The 24286-nt window shown below is 37.4% G+C and overlaps 1 protein-coding gene across 1 annotated transcript in view; it reads right to left on the minus strand.

The window, feature by feature from the left end:
• LOC135071589 (titin homolog) overlaps nt 1-20469 on the minus strand; it is a 51378-nt gene extending 30909 nt beyond the window's left edge. The window contains exon 1 of the mRNA XM_063965351.1: nt 20337-20469. Within this exon, the coding sequence (XP_063821421.1) occupies nt 20337-20344 (8 nt within the window). The 5' untranslated portion in view covers nt 20345-20469. The remainder of the gene's footprint in view (nt 1-20336) is intronic.
• Nucleotides 20470-24286: the final 3817 nt, after the last annotated feature.

A 24286-nucleotide genomic window follows, 5' to 3' on the forward strand; every position in this document is an offset into this window, starting at 1 on the left:
GATGTTTCCGCCAGATGGCGTGGTCTGAGCAGAAAATCGGGTAGGGAGTGAAATGATAAAAGTGAGTGCTCTAGGCTGACTCGGTCTCTTCTCGGCAGAACTTTGAAACTGTGAAGTACTGTATTTACTGTGCACGGTGGAAAATAAATATCCTGTTGAAAGTCTACAGTGTTTAACTTGTGACCTGGAATATAATCCAACACATTACTGTCCTAATAATTCAATTAATAAATTACTAGAAGCATCTTTTGATGATTCAGACAAAAATGGTAAACTCATTACTTTGCTATATTCTTATGCAACAATATCATACGATTCCGGATTCGCAATGCAGCGCTGACACGCAGTCTCGAGTCGGACGAATCGATTGTGTCCACTCAGCTCGATCAAAACCGAGTGTAACCTCAATTGTGGAGCACATTCGAGTAAGTTCTAGTATCTCAAGTCGTTCAAACGGGGATTAATCAACGTCACGGGGATGGATGAACCACTCGACTCCGGGGAAAGCCCTCCTAAATCTGGGCTGATGGAACACCCTCTGACCTCTGATATTGACGCCATTTTATGAAAGGAGGGCTTAAGAGGGCTATTTGTTAGAAGATGAAAAGTTAAGGGTAGTTTTTTACTTCCCGCTGGATTCTTTTTGTAAATCAATGTTTTACTCGGGGGCGATACGAGTTTTGTAAGTCCCAAATGCAGTGTGGCATTAAATTAGCAGGACATGCATAAATGTTCCGTGGGAACTGGAACAACTCACAACCCTGGCTTGAACCTAACGGAACAAACGCTTAAAGCTGCATATTTCAATTTATAGACCTATATTTCCGCTTCTGAGCATCGTCACGTAAACATTACAGATGAGCACTGAGGAAGTCATTACAAGCTGCGACCCCTCGCCCCTCGCTTATCTAATCGAGAAATCTCGCTACAAAATTGTTTGACTTGCAAGTTTATGACCAATTCACTGCAGTTCATTAGCCTGGACGTCGTTATCACGTTGCTCGGCGAGCTTGTTGCTTAATTATGTCTATTGCTCATTATAATATAATGTCATTTGAAATAACTTTATATCCCACATTTTCTAAAGTCCTGAAATATTGCGGGCTGTACTGTAACATAACTAAACTTGGGAATATGATTACCAAATAATTACTTAATTACAGTTACCTATTTACTATTAATGCAAAGATAAATCATTTCTATGCTTCAGGCACATAAGTCATAGTTCTCACGTTATAAAAAACCTTCATGCAATTCTGAATTTCATATCTGCCATGCCGCGCTCATGACCTCTTCTAACATACAAAAATATGGGTCAAAACGATATTGTTCTGTAAAACTGGATAGATTACAACTCTTTTATTTATTGACCTCTACATACTATAATGGGCATTGTGTTGGTCGTTTTATCACAAAGCCTCGCATTATCCGCGCAGCGTAATTCCGAAACTTGTGTGACCTGCTTCACTCGGGCTGAACCCGCGAGGTTCGCGAGCAACTTTCGAAAGTACTCATCTGTAAGCAAAAAATATTTACGTCTAGATTCATATCTAGTTCGTTACCTAAATGTCAAAGTATCACATGTATGTTACTTTGAATACAAAGTAGGTTAGAAGCTAACAGCTCTTTCAAAGAGAGTAAAAAGTTTGATGCAATTAGGTAGTTTCCCTACGATAACATGGTCACAATGAGGTGAAAAATATTTTTCTTTTTCTCTACTAACCTAGCGTTTGACCGTCAATCTTATGAAGATGAAGTAAAATTGTAGAGCACACAATTGTAATTATTTCGTAGCACTGAAAAATCAATAGCTTCAGCGGCTACGCCTGTCTATAATTTTCTAGAAAATTGTATTTTCTTACTCTTAGTGTATATTATAATGATACCTAGAGTTATCTAAGTAGCAGGTTTCATGGGCGAGAAAACCCACAGCACTATAAGAATATTGGTCGCTGCTGGAGTTCAGACATTGAGTCAATACTGAAGGGAACGTACTCTGAAACTCTACCAGAACTAATAATGACATTAGTACCATTTTTTTCCAAAGTTCCTGTTATACTGACAAAGAACTGTTGACCAGCAACAGCCTGCCTGCGTCACCGCTTGGTCCGGCTCCTCGGCGAGCAAACAATGTCCAAAACAACAGGCGATTTGGAATACTTCTCTTGAACTCTACAAACAAACCGCTAATGAAATTAATTGAGCGTGTTGCGTCATACGCGTTTTTGTCTACTTGACGAACACTTTAATTTAATCAAATTATCAAATTATGAGAATAATTGATTACATAAACTGTAATTAGTTATATTGTACCTATTTTTATTTCTTTCTTTTGAAACTGATAATAATTGGCACCGTTTGTCTAGGTTCTAGACTCTACAAAATCATAAAATATGTTCTACGAAACGCTATCTTTAAATTATCATTTCTATTTGTGAACAATAATAGGTCAGTCAGCCCATGAAGCTTTAACATCTAAAATAATTGTCTAATTTTCCGATGGCAAAGGAAACCTTGTGGTATCTTGTCAGGCAAATTAAAACGTTAAATAACTTCTTATTTAAAAGCTTGCAAAAAATACTGTAAAAGCTTTTCGCTCTCGTACGTTGACCCAATAAGGTGTTGGTGGCGCCACCTCTGCGCCCGCGCTGCGATGCGGTTGATTAGATCTTTACATCGCACCTTTTTCTGGCGCCTCGGCGGTGCCACGCCAGTTTATTCACCCTGGACATACCCAAATAAAGTCATTAAATTCAGATTATAGGTATTATTTTTTATTTTACTCGTAAGTTTTTATCCTGTGTACTTATGAGGAAAAATGCTAAATTAAAACATAAAAAACAACCCATAATATGTCACCTAGGATGTTTTCCTTCAAAATTAACAGTCCGTTTAACTTTTCGTAAAAATATGACCGATGTTACTTAAAAATAATAACACAGAACTGATTAGTCGAAATGTACAATAACAGATTAATATAGGTAATAGTTAATTGGAACCACTAGTAATTGCACTACCAAATAATAATGTATCGACTTAGCACAATAATAAAATTTACAAATACCTACTAAATGGTTAAAGAAATAAAATCGTATTAGGTATCACATTTTTATAGATGTGCGAAATATAACATGAGGACTTGATAAAGTCGGGTAAATATAGCCTTTGCAGAAACAACAGTCGGGTGTTGACGCACTGGACGATTAAATAGACCGACGAACTAAAACAACATAGATATTCTTGTGTGGATCGTACAGTGGAAATGTACAGGAAAATAGGGTTGTACCTGTACTGGCTGTACTACTTGCGTAAACAGCAAACAGATTTTCTTAAACATTTTTACGCTTATTCTGAATCTGAAATTCTAAAATAAGTATCTTCCGTTTGTTTGGATCATTGGCTCGTACTTATAAAGTACGATCTAAATGCAGCTGTATTAATTGCCCTAATGGTTTTATGTAGATGACATTACTTACTTAATTACATTACCTACCTTAATATGTGACGCTGAAGTGTAAATTAATTAGACTCTACCAATTAGTCGTGTTAACACAATCTACTTTCGGCATCGAGCGATCCAATCAGGCTGAAATTAATGAACTACATGCTCGTATAATATCATAACAGGTTGATATCGATTGGCGAGAACGAGCCGCAGCCGACAAGCGATGACGAGCGAAAAATCGGCTGAATAGCGGGAAACGTTTCTACGCCATCCATCAGCGTAATCGACGACAAATTGATTGAGCGCCGGCGCGGAAGATTGAGCGAAAACGCTGTTCCACAAACAAATATTAGACTTTTGTCGTCTGATAGCGTCTGTTTCGTTTCAGATTACACAATACAGGGTTGTGAATTCAGAATGTTGGCGTGTTTTTTTTTTCAATTGCAAGTTTTTTTTTTAATAAGCGGCAAACATCTGACAGATGAAAAGATTATCAACTCAGACGCTTATGGCTGCTAATGCAGTCTGAAATCATATTATTATGCCCTGGCCCTAACTAATCTCGTATTTATTTTTCAAGTTGAGTAGTATGATTTTCATATATGAATCGGTTGCTCTACTACATTCACTAGTTGTCATTGAATTACCCAACTCTAAACTTTGTTTCAGTAAGTTTATTTATGTTTGAACTCATAAAATAAGATGATCCTCCAGGTTCCGCCTTCATAACCGTTTAATAACAATCGCTGGGCCAATAACAAACCTTGCGTAAGCGTGGCCGATCGCCTTAGCGCCGGCTTCATCTCGCTAAACGACGAAACGGTGGATTAACGCGAACCACAGACCACACTACCTAGGTCTGTGACGCGAACACTCCAAAACACGTTCAAGTACACGCACGTGTGAAAACTGGAGCATTTCAGGAGTGTTTCGGGCTTCAAATATGATCTAATTTAAAAATTGCTCTTAGCATAAAATCATAAGCTTTTAACAAGAGCTTTTTTTCACGTCCTATTATAATTATGACTCTAGCTGTGCTTCGGGACATTAATCCAGGCCATGGCTGAGATGAAGGAAGGTTAGAAACTTTCACCATCAGATTTACAAAGTAATGTGTCATATTAGATGAATTAAAAATGTTACAGCCCTCGTTCGTATCATTACGACTCTGTCTCTACTTGGCGCTGAAAATGCGATTTTGTTAATAAAATCATACCTACCTACTGAGATACTCCGAAAATGCTGACGATGTATAAAATGTTGTGTACTTAATGATTTTATTGCAAGTTGCGTTGCGCATGAGCAAGAATTTTATTCTAATAACAACACAATGCTACTTAATTTTGGATCTTCTTCTCATGCATTAAGAATTATTATTCTTACTATCTCATTACATTCTACGTACACGAGCGGATGTACTACTGTTATTTTAAGGTTACTGGGTTAATTATTTTGTAAATATTTTTCCAGAGAAAGTCTTTGTTAGATGCACCTTAAGAATATACTTAAAGTAATGTTTTTAAAATGTATGCTAATAAAATTACCTGCAGACTCTATATTACAGCTTTAATAATTAGTTTTCCTAAGGAGAATAGGGAAAGTTTCTACAATCTACGAGTATCATTTAAAATCTCTACTCAGGATCAAAAACCACGTGTAAATTAAGTTTAGTAGTACCTATAAAATTATGCAAAAGCGGCTTAGAACGCGACAGCTAGTAAGATAATTATAATTAATAGAAGTTAAAAATGCTCGATCTTGGAATTCAACTTTACACGCATTGATTAGTCAATCAGACACGATTGTTTTTAAAAATATGCTACATCGCAATTAAAAATAAACATACCTTACCTATGAATCCGGAATACACATATTATTATTTTAGTTTCGATACAGTTTTTTGCGTCCGCGGCGGAGGCTGACTCACCCGCGCATCGGACAACGTGACCGCGCGTTTTTGTGCGCTTTTTTACGCGCGTCCAAACTAGTTTGCAGTTAGGGATGAACAGGGATGCCACCACAGCAGTATAGATGTGTAGTTAAATATTTTAAATTATATATGATAAAGATAACATCTTCTCCAAATAGATTCATAAAAATCACGTTTACGTTTGAACCATTACATATTATTTTAAAACAGTCAATCCGTTTTTCCATGATTATAATAAGACGTGCCCAGGCCCACTGCCCAAGCCCCTGGCCCCTGAATCATTAATATCATAATATAGATACAAATCAAATCAAATCAAATCAAATTAATTTAATTAATAGTAACTAGTTGACTAATAGTGTGTTTATTTAAAATTTAGCGACGTTATTGTAAATCAAAATATTGAGTTGTATTGGTTGACTAAAATAATTATTTAACCAATGCTTACTTATTGATTACTAAATAGTATCTTGTTTGACAGCCCTGAGCCATAAAGTAACGCGTTAGGCGTTAGATATCATCAATTCAAATTAAAGCCTGAATAACCACGCATTCCTCACCCATTGTGTGGACTTATTCTGTTATTTCGAGATATAATAGACATAATATGCAAATGTTGCCAAAACATCGCGTGTCAATACAATACACATAAATGACATTCAATGTGAGCTTAAAACTGTTACACAATCGAAAGCTGTTTAGCAAAACGACGGAACTCCATATAACAATTTAATGAGACAGCTAGACAAATTCATCATCGTCTCAAACTCAATCAACATAATGAAAAGTCAACCAAATTAGTCAATTGTAGACAGAATAGAAAAACAAAGTGATTTAGAGAAAAATTATGAACTCAACGAGCACTAAAATGATCATCATGTCACCACAACAGATATGAATTACTTGTTATGTGCAATTTTTCTTCCATTTCATTTGTAAGATACGCGGATGAAATCACGAGGCTGCCTCGCCGGCGCCTGCGCTGCATTATTCATGATCTGATCATCTCGCACAAATCAGCATTCAACTACACCTGTGTTTTGGTTTTCCCACATTATTTTTATCCCTTGAAGCGAGTTTCCTATAATCATACGACGGATGTCTTTGAGTCTGAGAGATGGAATAGAATATTAATTGAACCGGGTTTTTACTCGAACCGACTCATACGTCATTAAACACTGATGATCGTGTAGTTATGAAATGTTTTCGGATTTTAAAAATTATATTTTGTGCCACCTCAAACTTTTTTTATGAGTTAGGTTAGGTTTCATAAGGCTTTTAAATAAGGGTCTTTGCAGTCAGCCCTGCGCCCTGCCCGCGCCACCTGTCGACCGGCCGCGACTTATCGTCGTTTTTTATGCGCGCGCGCATTCCAAAGTGCTATTATTTATGACATTGGAATGAATTACTATACAGTGTGTCCGGGCATGTAGTGATCAAACTTTAAGGGCGTAATCTATGGACAATTTTATCGATGAAAATACTTCAAATTTGGGGCCTGACCCATTTCTCGAAAAATTACATCGATTTAAGTTTTTAATTTTTAGTTTACACCTATTCTTTACAAAACAAGTGAAAGCGTGGGTAGCTTAACATTAATAGGCAAATGTTTTATATCATGCGATAGCCAATAAAATTATCTATTAGTGGAAGAAGAAATCAGACACAAGTTTCATACATTTTATTGGAGTAAGAATGGATTTAATTAGAAAAAATACATTACTTTTTTCACTTCTTTTTCAATTATTTTCCAACACAAGAAAAACCAGGTCGTTAAGGTATGTTTTATTTACATTGTATTTTTAGTATTTGAGCTATTCTACAAAACGAATGTAAATTTATTCGTCTACGTCTATTAGTTTCGACGTAATTGTTGCACAAAGATACCCCTTCCCAGCGGTTTCCATAGTAATCGGAATAGGTTGTGTGATTATTTCAGGCAGTGCATTTTCGCATGTCGCGTGCGCTATGGAAACCGCTGGGAAGGGGTATCTTTGTTCAACAATTACGTCGAAACTAATAGACGTAGACTAATAAATTTACATTCGTTTTGTAGAATAGCTCAAATACTAATAATACAATGCAAATAAAACATACCTTAACGACCTGGTTTTTCTTGTGTTGGAAAATAACTGAAAAAGAAGTGAAAAAAGTAATGTATTTTTCTAATTAAATCCATTCTTACTCCCATAAAATGTATGAAACTTGTGTCTGCTTTCTTCTTCTACTAATAGATAATTTTATTGGCTATCGCATGATATAAAATATTTGCCTATTAATGTTAAGCTACCCACGCTTTCACTTGTTTTTTAAAGAAGAGGTGTAAACTAAAAATTAAAAACTTAAATCGATGTAATTTTTCGAGAAATTGGTCAGGCCCCAAATTTGAAGTATTTTCATCGATAAAATTGTCCATAGATTACGCCCTAAAAGTTTGATCACTACATGCCCGGACACACTGTATATCGAGGACTATGGTCAATTGGTCATCCGTTTTGCAGGAACTTTTACACATGAATGGTCAACTGATCTAGATAAACGCACTTTATGAAAGTTATACTCGTATTTATCTCTAGAATAGCAAATAGAATAAAAATCACTACCATATTTGTTTTAAAATATTCAACATACTGACCATAAATATTCAACCGATATCAAAGGTCAAAGATTAAAGCCTGTAATAATTCTAGTGGATATTCTTGCATTTGTACATCGGCTGAGAAATAATTCGCGTTGCATATCAGAGGTGGAATTGTGTAAAGCAATCGTAATCATTTGACAGTTCATAACGTACGATTATTCTGTCAAACGCTTTGTTTAACTGACTTTATCGTACGTTATGAACTGTCAAATGATTACGATTGCTTTACACAATTCCACCTCTGATTTTGAAAGATGCTTCCACAGGCCACTTTATGGGCGGAGATAAGTTTTCGCTGCAATAAGCTGCGCGCCTGCAGGTGCAGCGAGTCTTGTCAATGACCCACATCTCTAAGGTACGGTGCAGTAGGCGAGGGAGTAACTCACGTGTAACAAAAACGTAATAGGATTTTAATATTCTAAGCTTTAACCTACGTTCTGCAATATAATTTTCTTAGGCATTTATATTTAGTAGATGCAACAGCTTATCATATTTTATAACGTGACAGTAGCAGTACCTAGCACGTAATGTTAACTTACGCAGAAACTAGTAGTGTACGAGTAGTACATTGTGCGCAAACGCAATGTGTAAATTGCAGTGCGGCGTTCTTGTCAATGACCTGCAATATCTAGGCAGGTACAGATCAAAAATATACTGAACTGCTTCTAAATAAACAAAACGTACCTAATGAGTTGTATGAATAATGTAACGCAAATGTTTTATACTATGTCCGTCACTATACATATTTCATTTCAGGATGACTAGGTGCAGGATTTTTTATTGTTTTGTGGCATTCGATTTCTATGTTATTTACTAAGATTATATACGTTCGATTATGGCTTTCGTTATTCATTTCTAAATAACAACTAGGTACCTTCCAGCAAAACCAAGCTATTCATTAAATAATTGAAGATCCATTCAATCACTTGCAGTTTCTAAAAAAACAAGCTAAATGCTGCACCGTGTTCAATTTATCTTTATAGTGTGTCGTGGCAGAATCGCTCGATCCGCTCATTGTTGCCGGCCTGTAATTAGAGGCGTTCCATCTGAGACAACAATGGCCACTTGCCGCGATTGCCCGCGACCGGAGGAAGGCACGTAATGTTTCGATTACAAGTCTATTTTAAGCTGAGATTATTAGGTATTTCTTTATCGTTGATGCTCTACATTTCCGTAGGGGAAATTACTGGGGTAAAGAGTCACACCTAGAGTAGGGACCAAACGTGCTCCTTGCGTAAATTACAAGTTTTGAGTGACCTCAAGCCACCTGCAGTTTGAGTTAATTGATTTAGTATTGCTTACTTGTTCACATAGCCAAAAATCGGCATCGTCGTTTTAATTAATCCGTTGAAATCTGGGTTTTAACAGCAGCTAAAACCGGATTTTAATTGTTTTGATATTTTCGTGAATGAATTGTGTCGTTAATCTTTGGTTTGCGACCACAAGTCACAACTATGCTGTTATGTTAGTTTTCGGAAAAGGTGACATTGCCGCATCTTTTGGGCTAAGTAAGATCTTACAGATCAAGGAAAAACAATTTTATTACTTTCACATAAGAATCATAAAGTACTCTAGTTTGTTCGAGCCTACATGCCGCCCGATGGCTACGAGCTACGGCGCGGGCGCACGCTGTAACGTTGCGTCAGTGTTACATAACAAAGAATTTCATACGCCAGTGACTGCAGTACACTTAACTGCTGTAATTTATATTATAAGGATCAACCGTGCTGCAATAAGATTTATTTCTTATACATACTCGTTTCATATACTGGTCCAAAAGGCTTCGAGTTGTCCATAAAATGGCGATGCAGAGTCCTTCTTCTGGGTTAATTAAAAATGTTAAACTTTACAGGCTTTTGTCGCACTTTTTATTTTAATTTTTTATTCACAACACCTGTTGCAAGTCCATGACGACTAAATAAAATAAATAATTTGAAGACTACAAGCTATAGGTACCTACTACTTAGTTTACTTAATTGTAGCCTCCCATTAACTCTCTTAATCTTCTTATTCTTCTTTTTCTTTAATTTGATAATCTAATAAGAGAGGTATATTTAGAGGCAGAAAATGATCGAATCCTTTCCATTCAAACTGGCTCACAAGATGGTAGTCAAAACAGGACAAAGATCGACAGGCCATAAACATCTCATAAGACATGCAGGCGGTGTAAGGCCTCGGCCACTTCCCTGGTGGAACCTTCGGCCACAATCGCAGGATAAACGGATAAACTTCATTACGATTAGACATGTCAGCGGCTTGTTTAACAAATTAAATTAGGCAAACCAAAAGAGTAGTTGAGCAATAATAAATCTTGTCATGTTAACGTAGCTCTGGGCAACTAAGACCTTACACGACCAATGAGCGATCAAAACCCCAGTCGAATTGCAATGACATGTAATTTATTGCACAAAGATCTTTAAATATTTATTGATCGTTAAGTATATCGGTGAATCTAAGTGATCATAGTTTTGAGGAAGATCATAATAGACATCTATACATAGCCTTCACAGATACATAAAAGAGCTGACAATAAACATTTATAACAATGACGATCTTAAACTAATTGCAATTGGTGTCAATGTTATAATTAAAGCAAACTGAAGGTTTGTCGGTTAATTATTAAAAATGGTTTCTATAAAGAGATCGAAATCAAAATATAGATTTTTGAAGAACAATATCCCTAGATTTATAAAATACAATTACGAGTATTAAGTACGAATTAAGAACCGACTCTAATGTTACATACATGTCATGTCGTCATAATCTAGCATGTAATATCTCGACTTTATTAGCAAAAGTAAAATACAGCAATTAATGCTAAAAAATTTTGCTAAATTATGTCAAGTACACGCTCGAAACAATTTAATACAAATCTCATTAACAAGTAATTGCGGGCGGACAATCTGTGACGTCGCGGGGAACAATGGCACGGCGCGTAATTGCACTCGTTCTGTTATCGCGGCGCGGGCGCAGGTGAGCACTGAGCATGCCCACAGTCACGTGAGCAGCCAGTGCTAGGTTTAAGACGTGTCACTATACCAAAACACACTATAAAGACAGTTTTCATTAAACACTAAAAATACATCTCGCCGTATAAGCTTAGTTAGGCACTGTGTTTAGCTTTCTATAGTTATATTTTTTTTAAATTCATTCTAGATTCTTTAAGCCTAGCCTTTAGCTATTGGTTTCAAATCCCCATTGATATCTTACCACATTGTTAATTTACTCCACGTTTTGAAATTAATACCGATTATTTTTTGAATTAATCAGCAAATCAGATACAGAGTAATAACAAATCAATAAACATACAAGTACGAGTGTAGGACCGTTTCAATATAAAAATGACACAAACTCTCTACAAGATGGAAAGAAATGTAATGCTCTACACGGGCCGAAGAAGAAACATCTGAATAGTAATGAGATGAGTCACGCGAGACAATGGAGCCGCGGAAGCAGGAAGCCCGGCAAGTGCTCGCACATAGACACATCTCGGTACACTCGCGGTCGAAAGAAACAGACAGTGACAGAAGTGAACCACTTTCATCTGTCTGACTGAGGTTAACATCTCGCGTCCTGAAATGAAAGCATTTTAAAAAATTCCTTCATTCTTCATTAGTGAATTTTGTATCATTTCAGGTATTTTATTTATTTATTTGTAGTTATTTAAAGGCAACGGAAAATATTATCGTTTACTTTTAAATCTTTTTTTAAAATAACGTAGTATGTAGGTAGGTATTAAAATATCCAGTTGAATGACCTCATTGGCAAGTGTTTATTTGTTCAAATGCATCAAGAACGTTTATAGTGCATTACTTAATACAGTTTCTGAACTTGACTGTACAGGACCTTAAGAAGAATCACAAATTGGACAAAAATGCTAGAATTTCCTCATTTGCGACCAACATGGCGGTAAAATTTATGAATCTTTTTAAAGATTTATTGAACAACCAAGACATCTTCCCCAATGCCTTCAGTAATATTCAAGTACTTTACATATTGAATGGATTTTAAATAACTCTGTCTCGATATTGACAGTACATGCCATAATGTCCTTCTGTTGGTAAATACTGCACCTTATATCCTTAACTTCACGCCATTTTGGGTATTCAAGAAAATTATAAACCCACCAGTTTGTCCTCAACAATTTGTAATTTTCTATTTTTTCTGCGTTTCTTTAAAAATGCTAAAGCAAATTCATAAAATCAGAGTAATCCGAGTCGTACATGTTTGTCCCATTGTATACTAATGAAACACATAATTAGTATGTGGAATGGAGAAAGTGATACATCGAGGCTGCACAGAGAAAAGTAGATCTAAATAAAGGTTACTCAACTGCTGTGGTTACTCATCACTTGTACATATCATACAATACTTAGTTATTTTTTGTTTTTGTACAAGATTGACATTGATTTCCAAACATATTCATGTCAGCTGCTAAAAATCCTCGTCAAATCCTTCCAAGTCGATTTCAGTCAACGCTAAAGTTACACGGACGTGAATAAACATGGCATTGCATAAGACAATTTGCATGTATCATAAACATAAGAACACATACGACTTGACATTGAGATGTTAAGGCTATTCGGGAGTCGATAATAATTGGCGAGGAAAACCAGGCTTCCTGGACCGGTGACCTAGTGAGTGACCACTAATTGACTGCATCGGAGACCTGACCCTGAACGTGAGTCTCTTGACAAAAAATTGACAACAAGGTCCGAGGCCAAATTCATAAGAAGACTAGCTTGTTAGGAAACTGACGTCAAAGTGTTATCTTCTCAATGCACGTAAACTCTTTAGTTTTCAAAAGTTGTAAAAAACTTAAAACTAAACAAATGAATCATTAGTATAGCAGACATGAACCGTGAAGGAAAATAGGAAAGGCCTTACGACAATGGCCGCTGGGAGGATGGCAAGCGGAATAGTAATCAATGTGATTAATAAATGAATTAGTAGGCGCAGGGCTCAGCGACCGCTGACGTCATGTGCAGTGTGGCGGCCATGCTTGCATGCTCACTCTTTTGATACTGCAGTGCGATTTTATACACCGAATTAAATAAACCGAAGTAATAATATAAAACGAATTAACTAACTAGGCAATCCAGTCGCCATCAAAACAAAATTGAAAACAGGAAAACTTTGAACTAAATAATAGTGAATAAAATTCTAACATACTCAACTAGTAACCAGTAGGTGCATTGTAAATGTAGTCTATTATTCTACAAACTACAAGGGCTAGTTAGCCCAAAAATGTATGGGAATGAATAACCTATTCATCCATTTTCAACAAACCTCCTAGTCCGTTTGTGAACTTAAGCCTTACTTAATCATGTCGTGACTACCTCCAATGCGGTACGGCGTGGCGCCAGCGCTAGTGCAGAACGCGCCGCATCGGCAGCGTAAGCAAATGCTCCTACACGTCTCTAAGACGTGTGTTACACCGTATCGTGGCGAGAAGTTAAAGTGACTAGTTAATAGTTGCTGGACACCCCAATTTGAGCAACGCGCCGTATGCAAAGCATAGCGCCTGCTGAATGCTCAAGCGCCGATACGTCATTTCCATACATTTTACTTTCCAATGTTTTAGTCACGAGCGCGGAAAAGCAAGGTTTTTGAATTTTGATAGGACGTAATATCAACACTTGTGCAAACTTCAGTAGCAGTTCATATTATGAAAGTCATCTCTTTGTTTTAGAAGCAAAGGTTTTAACACCTAAAAGTATAATTTAAAAACTTACAAGAAGGCATTACTTATTGGTAGAAGATATTGCAAAATTGCATGTAAGTGACTGTAATGTTTTTAATGATAAATAAATGTTCTTTAAACCTAAATAAATTAGAAAGACTGAAATAGAGAAAGAAAGTAAAAAGTTGGTAGGGACTCCCATTATTTCCTGTAATTATGTATGTATAACAAATTATATTGACGATTTGATAGGAAAACCGGCAGACGCGCGATGATGACTTTCCGTGATAAGCTGTAATCCACGCGGTTGAATTACTGTGGGCAGAAGTTACTGAACTACTATTATTCTCTAACTCAAACAGACACAATAAGATGAATAAAAGAATAATTGCCCTGTAGATAAGTTTGTTTGAGCTCGATCGCCACAAATAGAAAACGAGATGTGCGCAAAAAGCAAAGTTCGTAATCCTTGACCTTGAACGTCTTAGTCACACGTGATCACAGGTGATTTTAGTCAATATTTCGTGTTTTGAATTAAATTACTTATATCGTATATTTTTATTGGGCTAACCTAGTGCATTTTGAAACATAAAAGATACGAAAGCTTTAAAATATTATGTAAATTATATCATCTGTTAATTTTATTAAAATGTTTATTAGTTCTTCACAACAACTGCTAGATAGGTATCTACTTATTCATCACTTACCAATTGCAACATAATTTTGGTACTTAATGGAAAACAAATTAATCTGCATTAGTATCCGGATTTTAAAATGATATTTATTGTTAAGTAATTTAAGTGACTAATTAAATGTAGGTGATTGTGCAATATTTTGTTTACTGAAACAAATGACAAAATTAATTAGAAAATGCAGTCGTGTGATGTCATTCACAAAAAGTTTTGTTTGTGTAATTTTGAGAATGACAATAATCTTCGAGACCAAAGATTACCTACTAGAATATTTTAAATTAATACGAGCTAAAGCTAAATACGCTCACTATTAATGCTTGAATATCTCAAGTATCTGGTCTCACAATTAACTTAACCACCCCATTATTTGTGGCTCACAAATTAGATGAGATACCGCTGAGCTCCCAAAAAGTTTTTTTTTTCTATTTATTAATTTCGGGACTTTTGCACAGTATGTCAGTCCCATCCTAACCTAATCTTAAATTATCTCAATAACCAAGGCTCCCAAAAAGTTGAAAACCTTCACTCTTAATGGCGTGCCCATTTTTTGCGCAGCCAGAACTTTTTGCCATTGTCTAACTGACATGGCGATCTGCGCACACTTTCGCGCACTTTCTCCGATGTGTCGATCATGCGCGCGCGCTGATCGCTCCCGATGTACGCAGCGGCAGCCATCGATGCGTTTGAGCATCGCCGAACAACACTTGTTTTAACACCGACGGGCACAAGATAGTTGCTCTTTCATAGATCATTAAAGGATCGAGTTGCAGGACATCCATCAGATCAGACATCAGTAGGTCATCATCAATATTAAGTCACTGAATTACTTTGTTGTATGAACTGAATATTGCGTTTCAATAAGCTAAGGAAAAATTGCTTGTTAAAAGTAGGATATCTTGAGGACAGAGGTATCTAAAGATTTTATCTTTCCTCCGCTTTCGTTTACAAAAATTGTGGTGTTTGCATTGACTTTTTTTTGTTTTTAAAAACATTATATGAAGAAAATGACTACATTAAGATTGTATAGTAATGTGACGTTTACATACACTACGAACGTCAATATAAAATTTATCTACAAACCAACATACTTCTGATCGATTAATCGTGTAAGTACAGTGTTATTACTTCCTAAACAAATCGAATCGATCAATCAATGCAGTCAATTAGAAATTATTTTGGTGTTAATAAAATATTTTATTGCTTCATTAGTAAATATTAGGTCTATTTTTAATTATTTAGTTTCCTCGTTGGTAACCTATTAAAAAAAATAACCATTTGATTAATTAAAAGCATTATTTAAAGAATCTCCCCTTATTTGGTGTCAGTGAAAAATAAGGTTTCAGTACTTCGACATTTACAAAAACAAACAAAAGAAAAAGATCTATTCTCACTTTATTTTTGTTTCGAACTCTACATAGTTTCGCAACACTCGACCCTCACATATCGACTCTCGGAACTAACGACAAAAGTTACCACCAAAAAGAACTGTACCTTTGCGGCGTAGTTTCGGCAAATAGTCGTAAGGGGGTGTTTACACAGTCACCGTAAAGAGGCTACTGGGTCGTGCCGCGTCGCTCGCTTGTCAGCTGCCACTGTTTGCAGAGCGGTAAAGCCTCACGGAGGATGAGATATTTTTACTGTCACTTTAAAACAGGAATTGCAGAAGTTTTAAAAAGTTCATAAATTTTCATTAAAGTGATATACACTTTTTGTACGGAAAAGTACACTAGCTGGATTTATTTATTTCTTTAAATCTTTCAATAAATCACTTTATTGCTGTTCTTTGTCCTGAAATCATTCATCAACCTTGTGTTTCCTCATATACAAAGTAACCGTATGACAGACAGCACTGTACTCTCTACCATACACTGTGTGTATCCGGCCCTAAATTTTACACTGTATAGGTACACTGATTCAATAAAAAGATAAAGAAAATTGGCGGCAGGCGCTCTGAGTGGTCTACACCGCCAGTTAGCGTGTGACTCACTCGCTTGACTCACTCTGTTCACATTGATATTTACTTTATTATGAAACCTTTGCAGACGTCAAGATGGAGATGTTTGACTTGAATATTAAACTGACTTATTATTTTTAGATACATATTGTTACTCACTTCGATTCGACTAGTTTTAAGCCTGCAAAAAGGAAAATTCTTCTTATATTGTAATGTAAATAACTAGCCATCTAAGCTACACTTCTCACAGCGCTCTAATGTCAGAAAGTAACCCTTTCTGCAAGCAATCCGACCCTCCTTAAGCTACGTGCATCTATTTTAGCTATCTCCAAGAGAAAGAAAATATACTAAAAGTATGTTTTGTGTACTGCATTAATAAAGACATTAAATTTAAAAAACTAAATCAAACCTTTTTTTTGCCTGATGTAATCGCCTTGCATATCATCTATTGGATTCTTATTTTTGCCCTTAGGTGTATTAAATAGAGCACTAAAAGTCTCGCAATCCTATCTTATTATGCAAATCTTACTGAACTTTGATGTGCAATAAGACGTCATTGTTCTGTAAACGGAGGTCGGCTGAGTCGTGCTACTCATTGCTGCACCCTGTCATTACTACAAGGATAAATGAAACTACTTTCTGGGCCGCTATCAGCTCCTCCTTTTCACACTTGTCAATCACCAGGTGAGGTGAAGTGCCGGTTCAAACCACCAGCACCTATATGTGCTGCTGTCCGGTGCCCATGGCCCGTTAGCCTGAGTCACCATCGCGTGCGCACTGTCAGCCATATTATGACATACTTTTACTCGCCCGCGGCCGAGATGCGTCCGATCCGACGACACGACACGACCCGAACTTTCGTTTGCTATCAGCCTATAATGTTATTGTTATTACTAACCCATTTGGTAGCGATATTACGGAGTGAAAGAAAAAGTATTGCGGCATTCCCAGCTCATTTCTTTTTTAAATTGCTTACATTATGCCGAATGGTTGAACATTAGGGCAGCTTTGCAAACGATCATTTGTGAAAAAGCGCCCTATATTTTTGGAGAATATCAACTTAAGAACGATTTAGAGAATCATAATCCAACCTAATAAGATCCAAATGGATTTGGATGGAATCTATGGGCCATTAAATTGGTGAATTTAGATTGATTCCGTGCTCACAGTCATTTGATCACCGCTCAGCCCTTTTGCACACCGTAGTCTGACTAAAACCTCCTTGTAAATGTTAAATTGTTAATAAACAAGCATAGAAAGAATAGAAGTCAAGTGCATAAATTGAATTCTATGCATAATAATAATGATCTGAATGTCGAGGAAACGAGTTCGCGCAATATTTAGGTAGAGCTGTTTCGATGCGACGGCAGTACGGCATGGAAAGTGGCGTGTATGTTAAAATTATTAAGGGTTTAACTATGTATGTATATGTATTACAATCACTTTTTCATTATAAAATAATGAGATAATAAAAAACGCTTAACCAAAAGTCTATCGTGGAAGCTAAAATACAGTGTTTCTTGGAAAATGTTCTGTAGTAGGTATAAAAGAATTAAAGATGATTTTTATTTACTGAAACATATTATAATGTATCATAAAAGATGAATACCTACTACAGGTCGTTATGAATTGTATTGCGAATAATATTGCATTTCCACTATGATTAATGTGTATGACCGTTAACGTTTCCCCTCGTGATATGAAAAGGTCAAGCAAAACCTTCAACGCGGCTCTACATACCCCAAGAATGTTGAAACGTATGACAAATAATGTTTCCAGATAAGCTTAGCCACGTTCTATACCTAGTTCCTTTAAAACCTTTACTTTTTGTAACTGCAGCCATCACACGAAATTCATCTTTAACATTTTGTAAAGCTCTAAGTTTGCTTTGTTTTTATGTCTATCAACTGGCAAACAAGAACATGAATCATCGATCTCGTATGAGGCTTGTTTTTAACCTGTTTACAGTACAACATCCAGTAGTTTCGTTCTAATAACGGTTCAAAGTGCCCTCATCATTTTGGCAAATTGACGAGGAGTTACCAAACAGAGGCGCCTGACGCAAGGAGGCTTTCACCGCGCACAATGGACGCGTTTCAGTAATATCTGTGGGCTCCGCCGAATTCCGCACAATGGCTAGATCTAGATTACCAATGTTGCCGATAACCTGATTTAATAGAAAAACAGACATTACATGAAAGGTATGACTTAATTGTTATATAGAGTAATCTTACTAACACACTTAAATACTGAGAAATAAGAAAATATGTTTAGATTTCGACTTCTAAAATATCACAGGATGCTATAAGAATTTTACGTTCCGTAAAATTTTAATGTGTAAATAATAACGAAGTAATAAAGAGGTGGTAGTTAAGACAAATTTGTTTCCACTGTTACACAGATTTAGTATTAGTGTGTGAAAATATTACGATAGCATAATTGTATTTAATTGTATTATTAGATAACGGCAAACCGCGCCTCCTTCCTATTCGGCGGAAGACTCGTCTTGCTTTATAATGCTCAGTCATAACATTATGGCGCCGCACACGGAGACCTGTCCACACTCCGCCGCTTATCGCTCCTGTTACCGCGGACATCAGCAACCGTGACACCGCCCTCGATCGTACAAAATTATCTAACTGATTCAAATTAGCGGCCACTACCTGCATCTATTTATAGTGGACGTGTCGCTCGGACGTGAGGAGTGGTGCGGAGTGGCGGCTGGTCGTCGAGGGGTTCAAGAGTGCATTGTTGCTACGCGGCCTCCGCCTAATTGCCATTCCGGGCTGCGACGCCGCGCGCCTTGCGACACGACGCCGACGACTGCTAACGTGCACTCGCGATGCACGAGACGAGCCGACAATTACCTACATTACGAAACGCACTCCGTATTCAGCCCGCGTCATTTCCAAGCCAATTTTACTATTTTAATTGCATAAGCCGCGGTTTTGTTGCGTGCGCGAATATTGTTAATCGTCGATTCGCTCGGACCAGTTACAATTATTGATATTTGCGTTAAAGCTCATCTGCATACAATGATCGCGATCACTCTTTGTTCGAAATGAGGCAATGCGAAGTCACAATAACTTTGACTGCAATAACGAGAACCCAGTGGTTGATCGGCACTCAAAGGCTCCTGAAGGCTACTGTAGAGTCCCAATTTTTAAATCGACCGACTTTTAACATGTACAGAATTGTACCTGCGTTAAAAATGAAGTAGAATGGTATGCAGTTCTATCGCTTAAGATTTATTGATTTTATCCCATTGCTTATAATAAGTTTCAATTTCACACGCTCAATGCACTTTTTAGCGTTGAGTCCCAAGGAAAACCGGCCTGAGTCACCGCGGCATATTCTGACACTTTTTTTGCGACGATGATACAACTGGTTATCGCATTGTTTTTCGTGCGGCGAAAAAACGAAACTGAGGTCATTGCGTCAGTAATTAAAATTCTTCATGCAGAATGGAGGAACCTTCGGCGCTGGCCGCGTCCGCCGCGGGCGCGGGTCCCGCCTAGTGTCCCTCGCGGCATCTCCGGTGGCCGATCGAGTTCAGGCATTCCTCGCTGCCGTGTTTGTTATTAAACTAAGCATTAGAGCCGTAATGACACAACGGTATCCAATACTGTTTTTGTTAAAGCTAATGCCACTATGCTGAATTAACGCGGAGTCCGAATTACAAGAACTCAGTGCGAATTCATTATGGCCTCGCAATATCGTACCTATTCACAGTGGTGATTAACGGGATAATGCCTGTACCTTAGCTTTATCTAGGTTTTTCGGCAATTTCACAATGCAAATAGTGTTGGAAGCGGTCGTAAGAAACGCGTTCCGACTGACTGTAACGGGACCCTTTGATTTCGAACGCAGTTCCGATCGTGCTGCAACACAGGATTACTTAGAATTTTCCGGAGGGAAAACACCGGTTCGGGAAAACGCAGATTGATCATATCCATAACACGGTTAGTTATTGATAACAAAAGGTACTCACCGTTTCATTGGTGCGTTATCGAGGTGTGTGTGCACAGTGGTGTTTGGTGTAAATATTCACAGCACAGTATGATCACGTATCAGTGTGGCCGGTCAGCGCGCGGTCGCCATGCCGGGCGTGCAGTCGCGACGAGGGAGACGGCGCGAGTGCGCGGCGAGGCCGCCGCCCGGCCGCCGCCGCCGCCGCCGCCCCGCCGGCTCGCCCGCCGGTGCTACCCCGCCGGGTGCTCCGCCGCCGGTGTTGTACATCCCGCCCGGAGATGCTTATCTCGAGCATCCCTTGGCTTCCAAATCTGGAGCGTTTGATGCTTTGTGATTCAGTGACACCATTTCTTGTGTTTTGTTTGTTTTCATAATGGGATGGAAGATTTATGACGGAGCAGATTCAATTTCAAGATTTACTTTCTTCTTTTCATGACAACAAAGGAGTTGCCACTTTAAAGCTCTAACATTTGCGCTTAGGACTCCTAATAATAGAACTAAAACTCTGTAAGCTCAATATAAGTAAATAGGACTCTCGGAAAATCTCGAATAACGGAACATTCAGTATCTCTAAAACCCTCAAACGTAAAATAGATCTTTATCTGAAGGTGGCATGACCTGTTTGTACCAACTGCGATCGGCTACTTCATCAATTCATCAATGAATTCTTTAACTTTAGTGGCAGTACGACTATTTTTACGACTTCTGTTGAAATAGGTTAATCGTGGGGAAAACCTCTCTGCTGAAGCTGACATCGATGACACACCACAAGACGATTCGACGTAATGGTGTGGAGATTAAAGATCCGATAACTCAAAATGCTGGCGACATTATTGCGCGCAGAATATTTTATTAATAGGTATGGCAGAGTTTTCCGCCGTAGTCAGAAAATCCCAAGATTAGGATTTTTTACGAACGTGAATAAAAGTGATTAGAATTATGAAAAATGGAGTCCTTCGAAGATGTTTTTGCGATTTAATACTTATGCCATGAACTGAGTCGGTTTGAAACACTCGCTTCTATGTATCTATTAGGCCAGTAGAATTAGATTTTAAATCGGAAATAATTCCTACAAAAGATTTTATAGCTTTAATGGCTTTATTGGTTGCCCGTTAAGATACTCCTAGGTTTTCGACTTCGAAGGAGTTGTGCTTAAGTGGTGGGGGTCCCCGAAAGGGGCGTATTTTCGGTTTTCCGGTTATTCCGCTGAATGGACTTACCCTATCGAAAAGTGGTCTTTATGATGGTTAAAGGGCATTTAATTCTGCATTGAATAAGACCAAATTCATAAGTTTTGAACAAACCGTTCTCGTGCTTATATTCGACAAAGTAGAAAATGTACGTATAATTAATAACCCTCTCTATGTCCAGTATCTCGTCACCTGCAGGCTCCCAAAACTTGTAAAGGGCCGCCTTAACCAGCGTATCCCTGTCAAGGCTCGCGAGTTGGATTCGCCTATCCTTGTTCGTCCCAGCCGATCCTTAACTACGGTTGCTGCACCTCTTACTTGCACTCTCCTGAACGACTCTGTGTTATGTACTATGGCTGCCCCTCTTCTTTGTACCCTCCTTTACGACTGCATTGCTTAGCCGTATGCCTGGTCCAAGGTTAGACGCCACAAAATCAACTTCGTACGCGTGAAAATAGTTTAAATACTATTTTCCGTGCTTGCAACATTTTTCTTTACTACTTCACTTCTATTAGTTGTAGAGTAATCGTATATATCCTATAGCCTTCCTCAATTTATGAGCAACTCAACACAAAAATAATTATTTAAATCAAACTAGTAATTCCTGAGATTAGCGCCTTCAAACAAACAAACAAAAACTCTTCAGCGTTTTAATATGAACTTGTTGTTGTCGATATTTGGCGTCGATCCTTGGACCAGGCATACGGCTAGGCAATGTATTCGTTCAGGAGGGTGCAAGGAAGAGGGGCAGCCACAGCAAGTAACACAGAGTCGTTCAGGAGAGTGCAAGGAAGAGGTTCACCAACCGCAGTTAAGGAACGGCTGGGACGAACAAGGGTAGGCGCATCCAGCTCGTAAGCCTTGATAGGGTTACACTAGTTGAGGCGGCCCCTTTCAAGACTTGGAAGCCTGCAGGTAACGAGCCATTGGACGTGGAGAGGGTCTTTAATTATACGTACATTTTCTACTTTGTCGAATATAAGCACGAGAACGGTTTGTCCAAGACATATGAATTTGGTATTATTTAATGCAGGATTAAGTGTCCTTCAACCGTCAGGAAGACCACTTTTCGATAGGGTAAGTCGTTTACGCGGTATAACCGGAGAACCTAAAAAGCGCCCCTTACGGGGGCCCCCACCACTTAAGCACAACTCCGTCGAAGTCGAAAACCTAGGAGAGTCTTAATGGGCAACCAATGAAGCCGTTAAAGCAAGTAAATCTTTTGTTTGAATTATTTCCGATTTAATCAATTTTTGTGTTTAATTCTACTGGCCTATATGTAGAGTCAGTGATGTGGAATTAATTTCAAAGATTTGTAATTTCTTAAAAAATATCTGAAGTAGTAGCTAAATTCGTAATTCAATCAATTGTTGTACTCGTAAGTTCCTAAAATGCATTATATGTATGTACTTATTGCATAGTACAATTAAAATTGAAATTCTTTAATGTATGCGACCATTCAATAAGTTATTGGTTTTATTTGCGGATATCATCATGTTATGATGAAATCTATACCTTTAGTTGATAATTTTAATATTATAACGATAAATTCGAGACTGGGTAAATATTTAGCAATTGCTCGCTGCTCAATTGAGAATGTTACTAGGTATGCAAAATCACTTGAAACCTATGTTACAGTTAAGCTTTTACATTTACAAATACATTAGTTTTTATTTCATTCAAAAATACCCAGTAGTTATGATTTTATAGGCATTCAAAGTTCGCTTAAATATTGAGTCCCGCCGACGGTCACGTGACCCCGCGTGACGTACATTCACAGTGTCCGCTTACTAGAAAACGGATATAAACATACTGAAATACATTTTTTTTTGTAAATACAAACTTATTATACATATTAACACCCAGACCCATCACAGAAATTAAAATTGAACCAAACCCAAACTTGATGCGATTGTGTCGTTTTATTGCGAATTACCTTCCAGCTTCATCATTAGACCCTGATTACTATATAGAATTAAAATACTCATCAATACAAAACGAACGAGCCCAAACTCGATGCATTTAAGTCGTTTTATTATAGAGTTCCTATGGCCACCTTCCAGCTCCATCATCAGATCAGCTCCATGTCATCATAATATTGCATGGTCATCCAAATCACACGTGTTTGCGAAATTTCAGCTTAATCGGTTGCCTGGAAGTGGGTCTTAATTCAGTTTGCAAGATTCCACCCATACAAATATGAGCCAGTCGTTGTAATATGACGTCACGCGCATAAAATGGCGGGCCGGCCGCCGCCCGCACTTTTAAAATTCAATATCTTGGAAACTAATTGACGTATCGAAATAATTCTTTCACGTGTATTTTTTATTTTTAACAGAGAATACAGAAAGCTAAAAAACAAAATTAGTGAACATTCTTCATTGCATCAGCTCTTGTAGAAACAGCTGATGCTCTTGAATTAGGGTGTAGAGTTTCAAGGTTCCATGGCTACCAAACTTACTACAAATCTTTTTTTAAAAACTAGCATGCACAGGACTTTATTCGCTTGAAATACAAAAATTCATAATAAGATATTACATTTTATACATTACTCAATCACTTAAGCTATTCGGTTGCTAGCTGAAATTCTGGCTATTAATTAGTTATTAATTTATGTTAACACCCTAATAATTAATATTATTACTCATTATTTCACACAGTACAATTTTTTGAAATCATTATCGAGAAATTATCTGTCTGAAATGAAAATGGAGTCCAAATGTATTATAAACCGAATTCGTAGCAGCCATTGTGTCTATTTGTGCGTTAAGGTTTTCCA

Source organism: Ostrinia nubilalis, chromosome 5 (assembly GCF_963855985.1).
Source record: "Ostrinia nubilalis chromosome 5, ilOstNubi1.1, whole genome shotgun sequence".
Classification (NCBI taxonomy): Eukaryota; Metazoa; Arthropoda; class Insecta; order Lepidoptera; family Crambidae; genus Ostrinia; species Ostrinia nubilalis.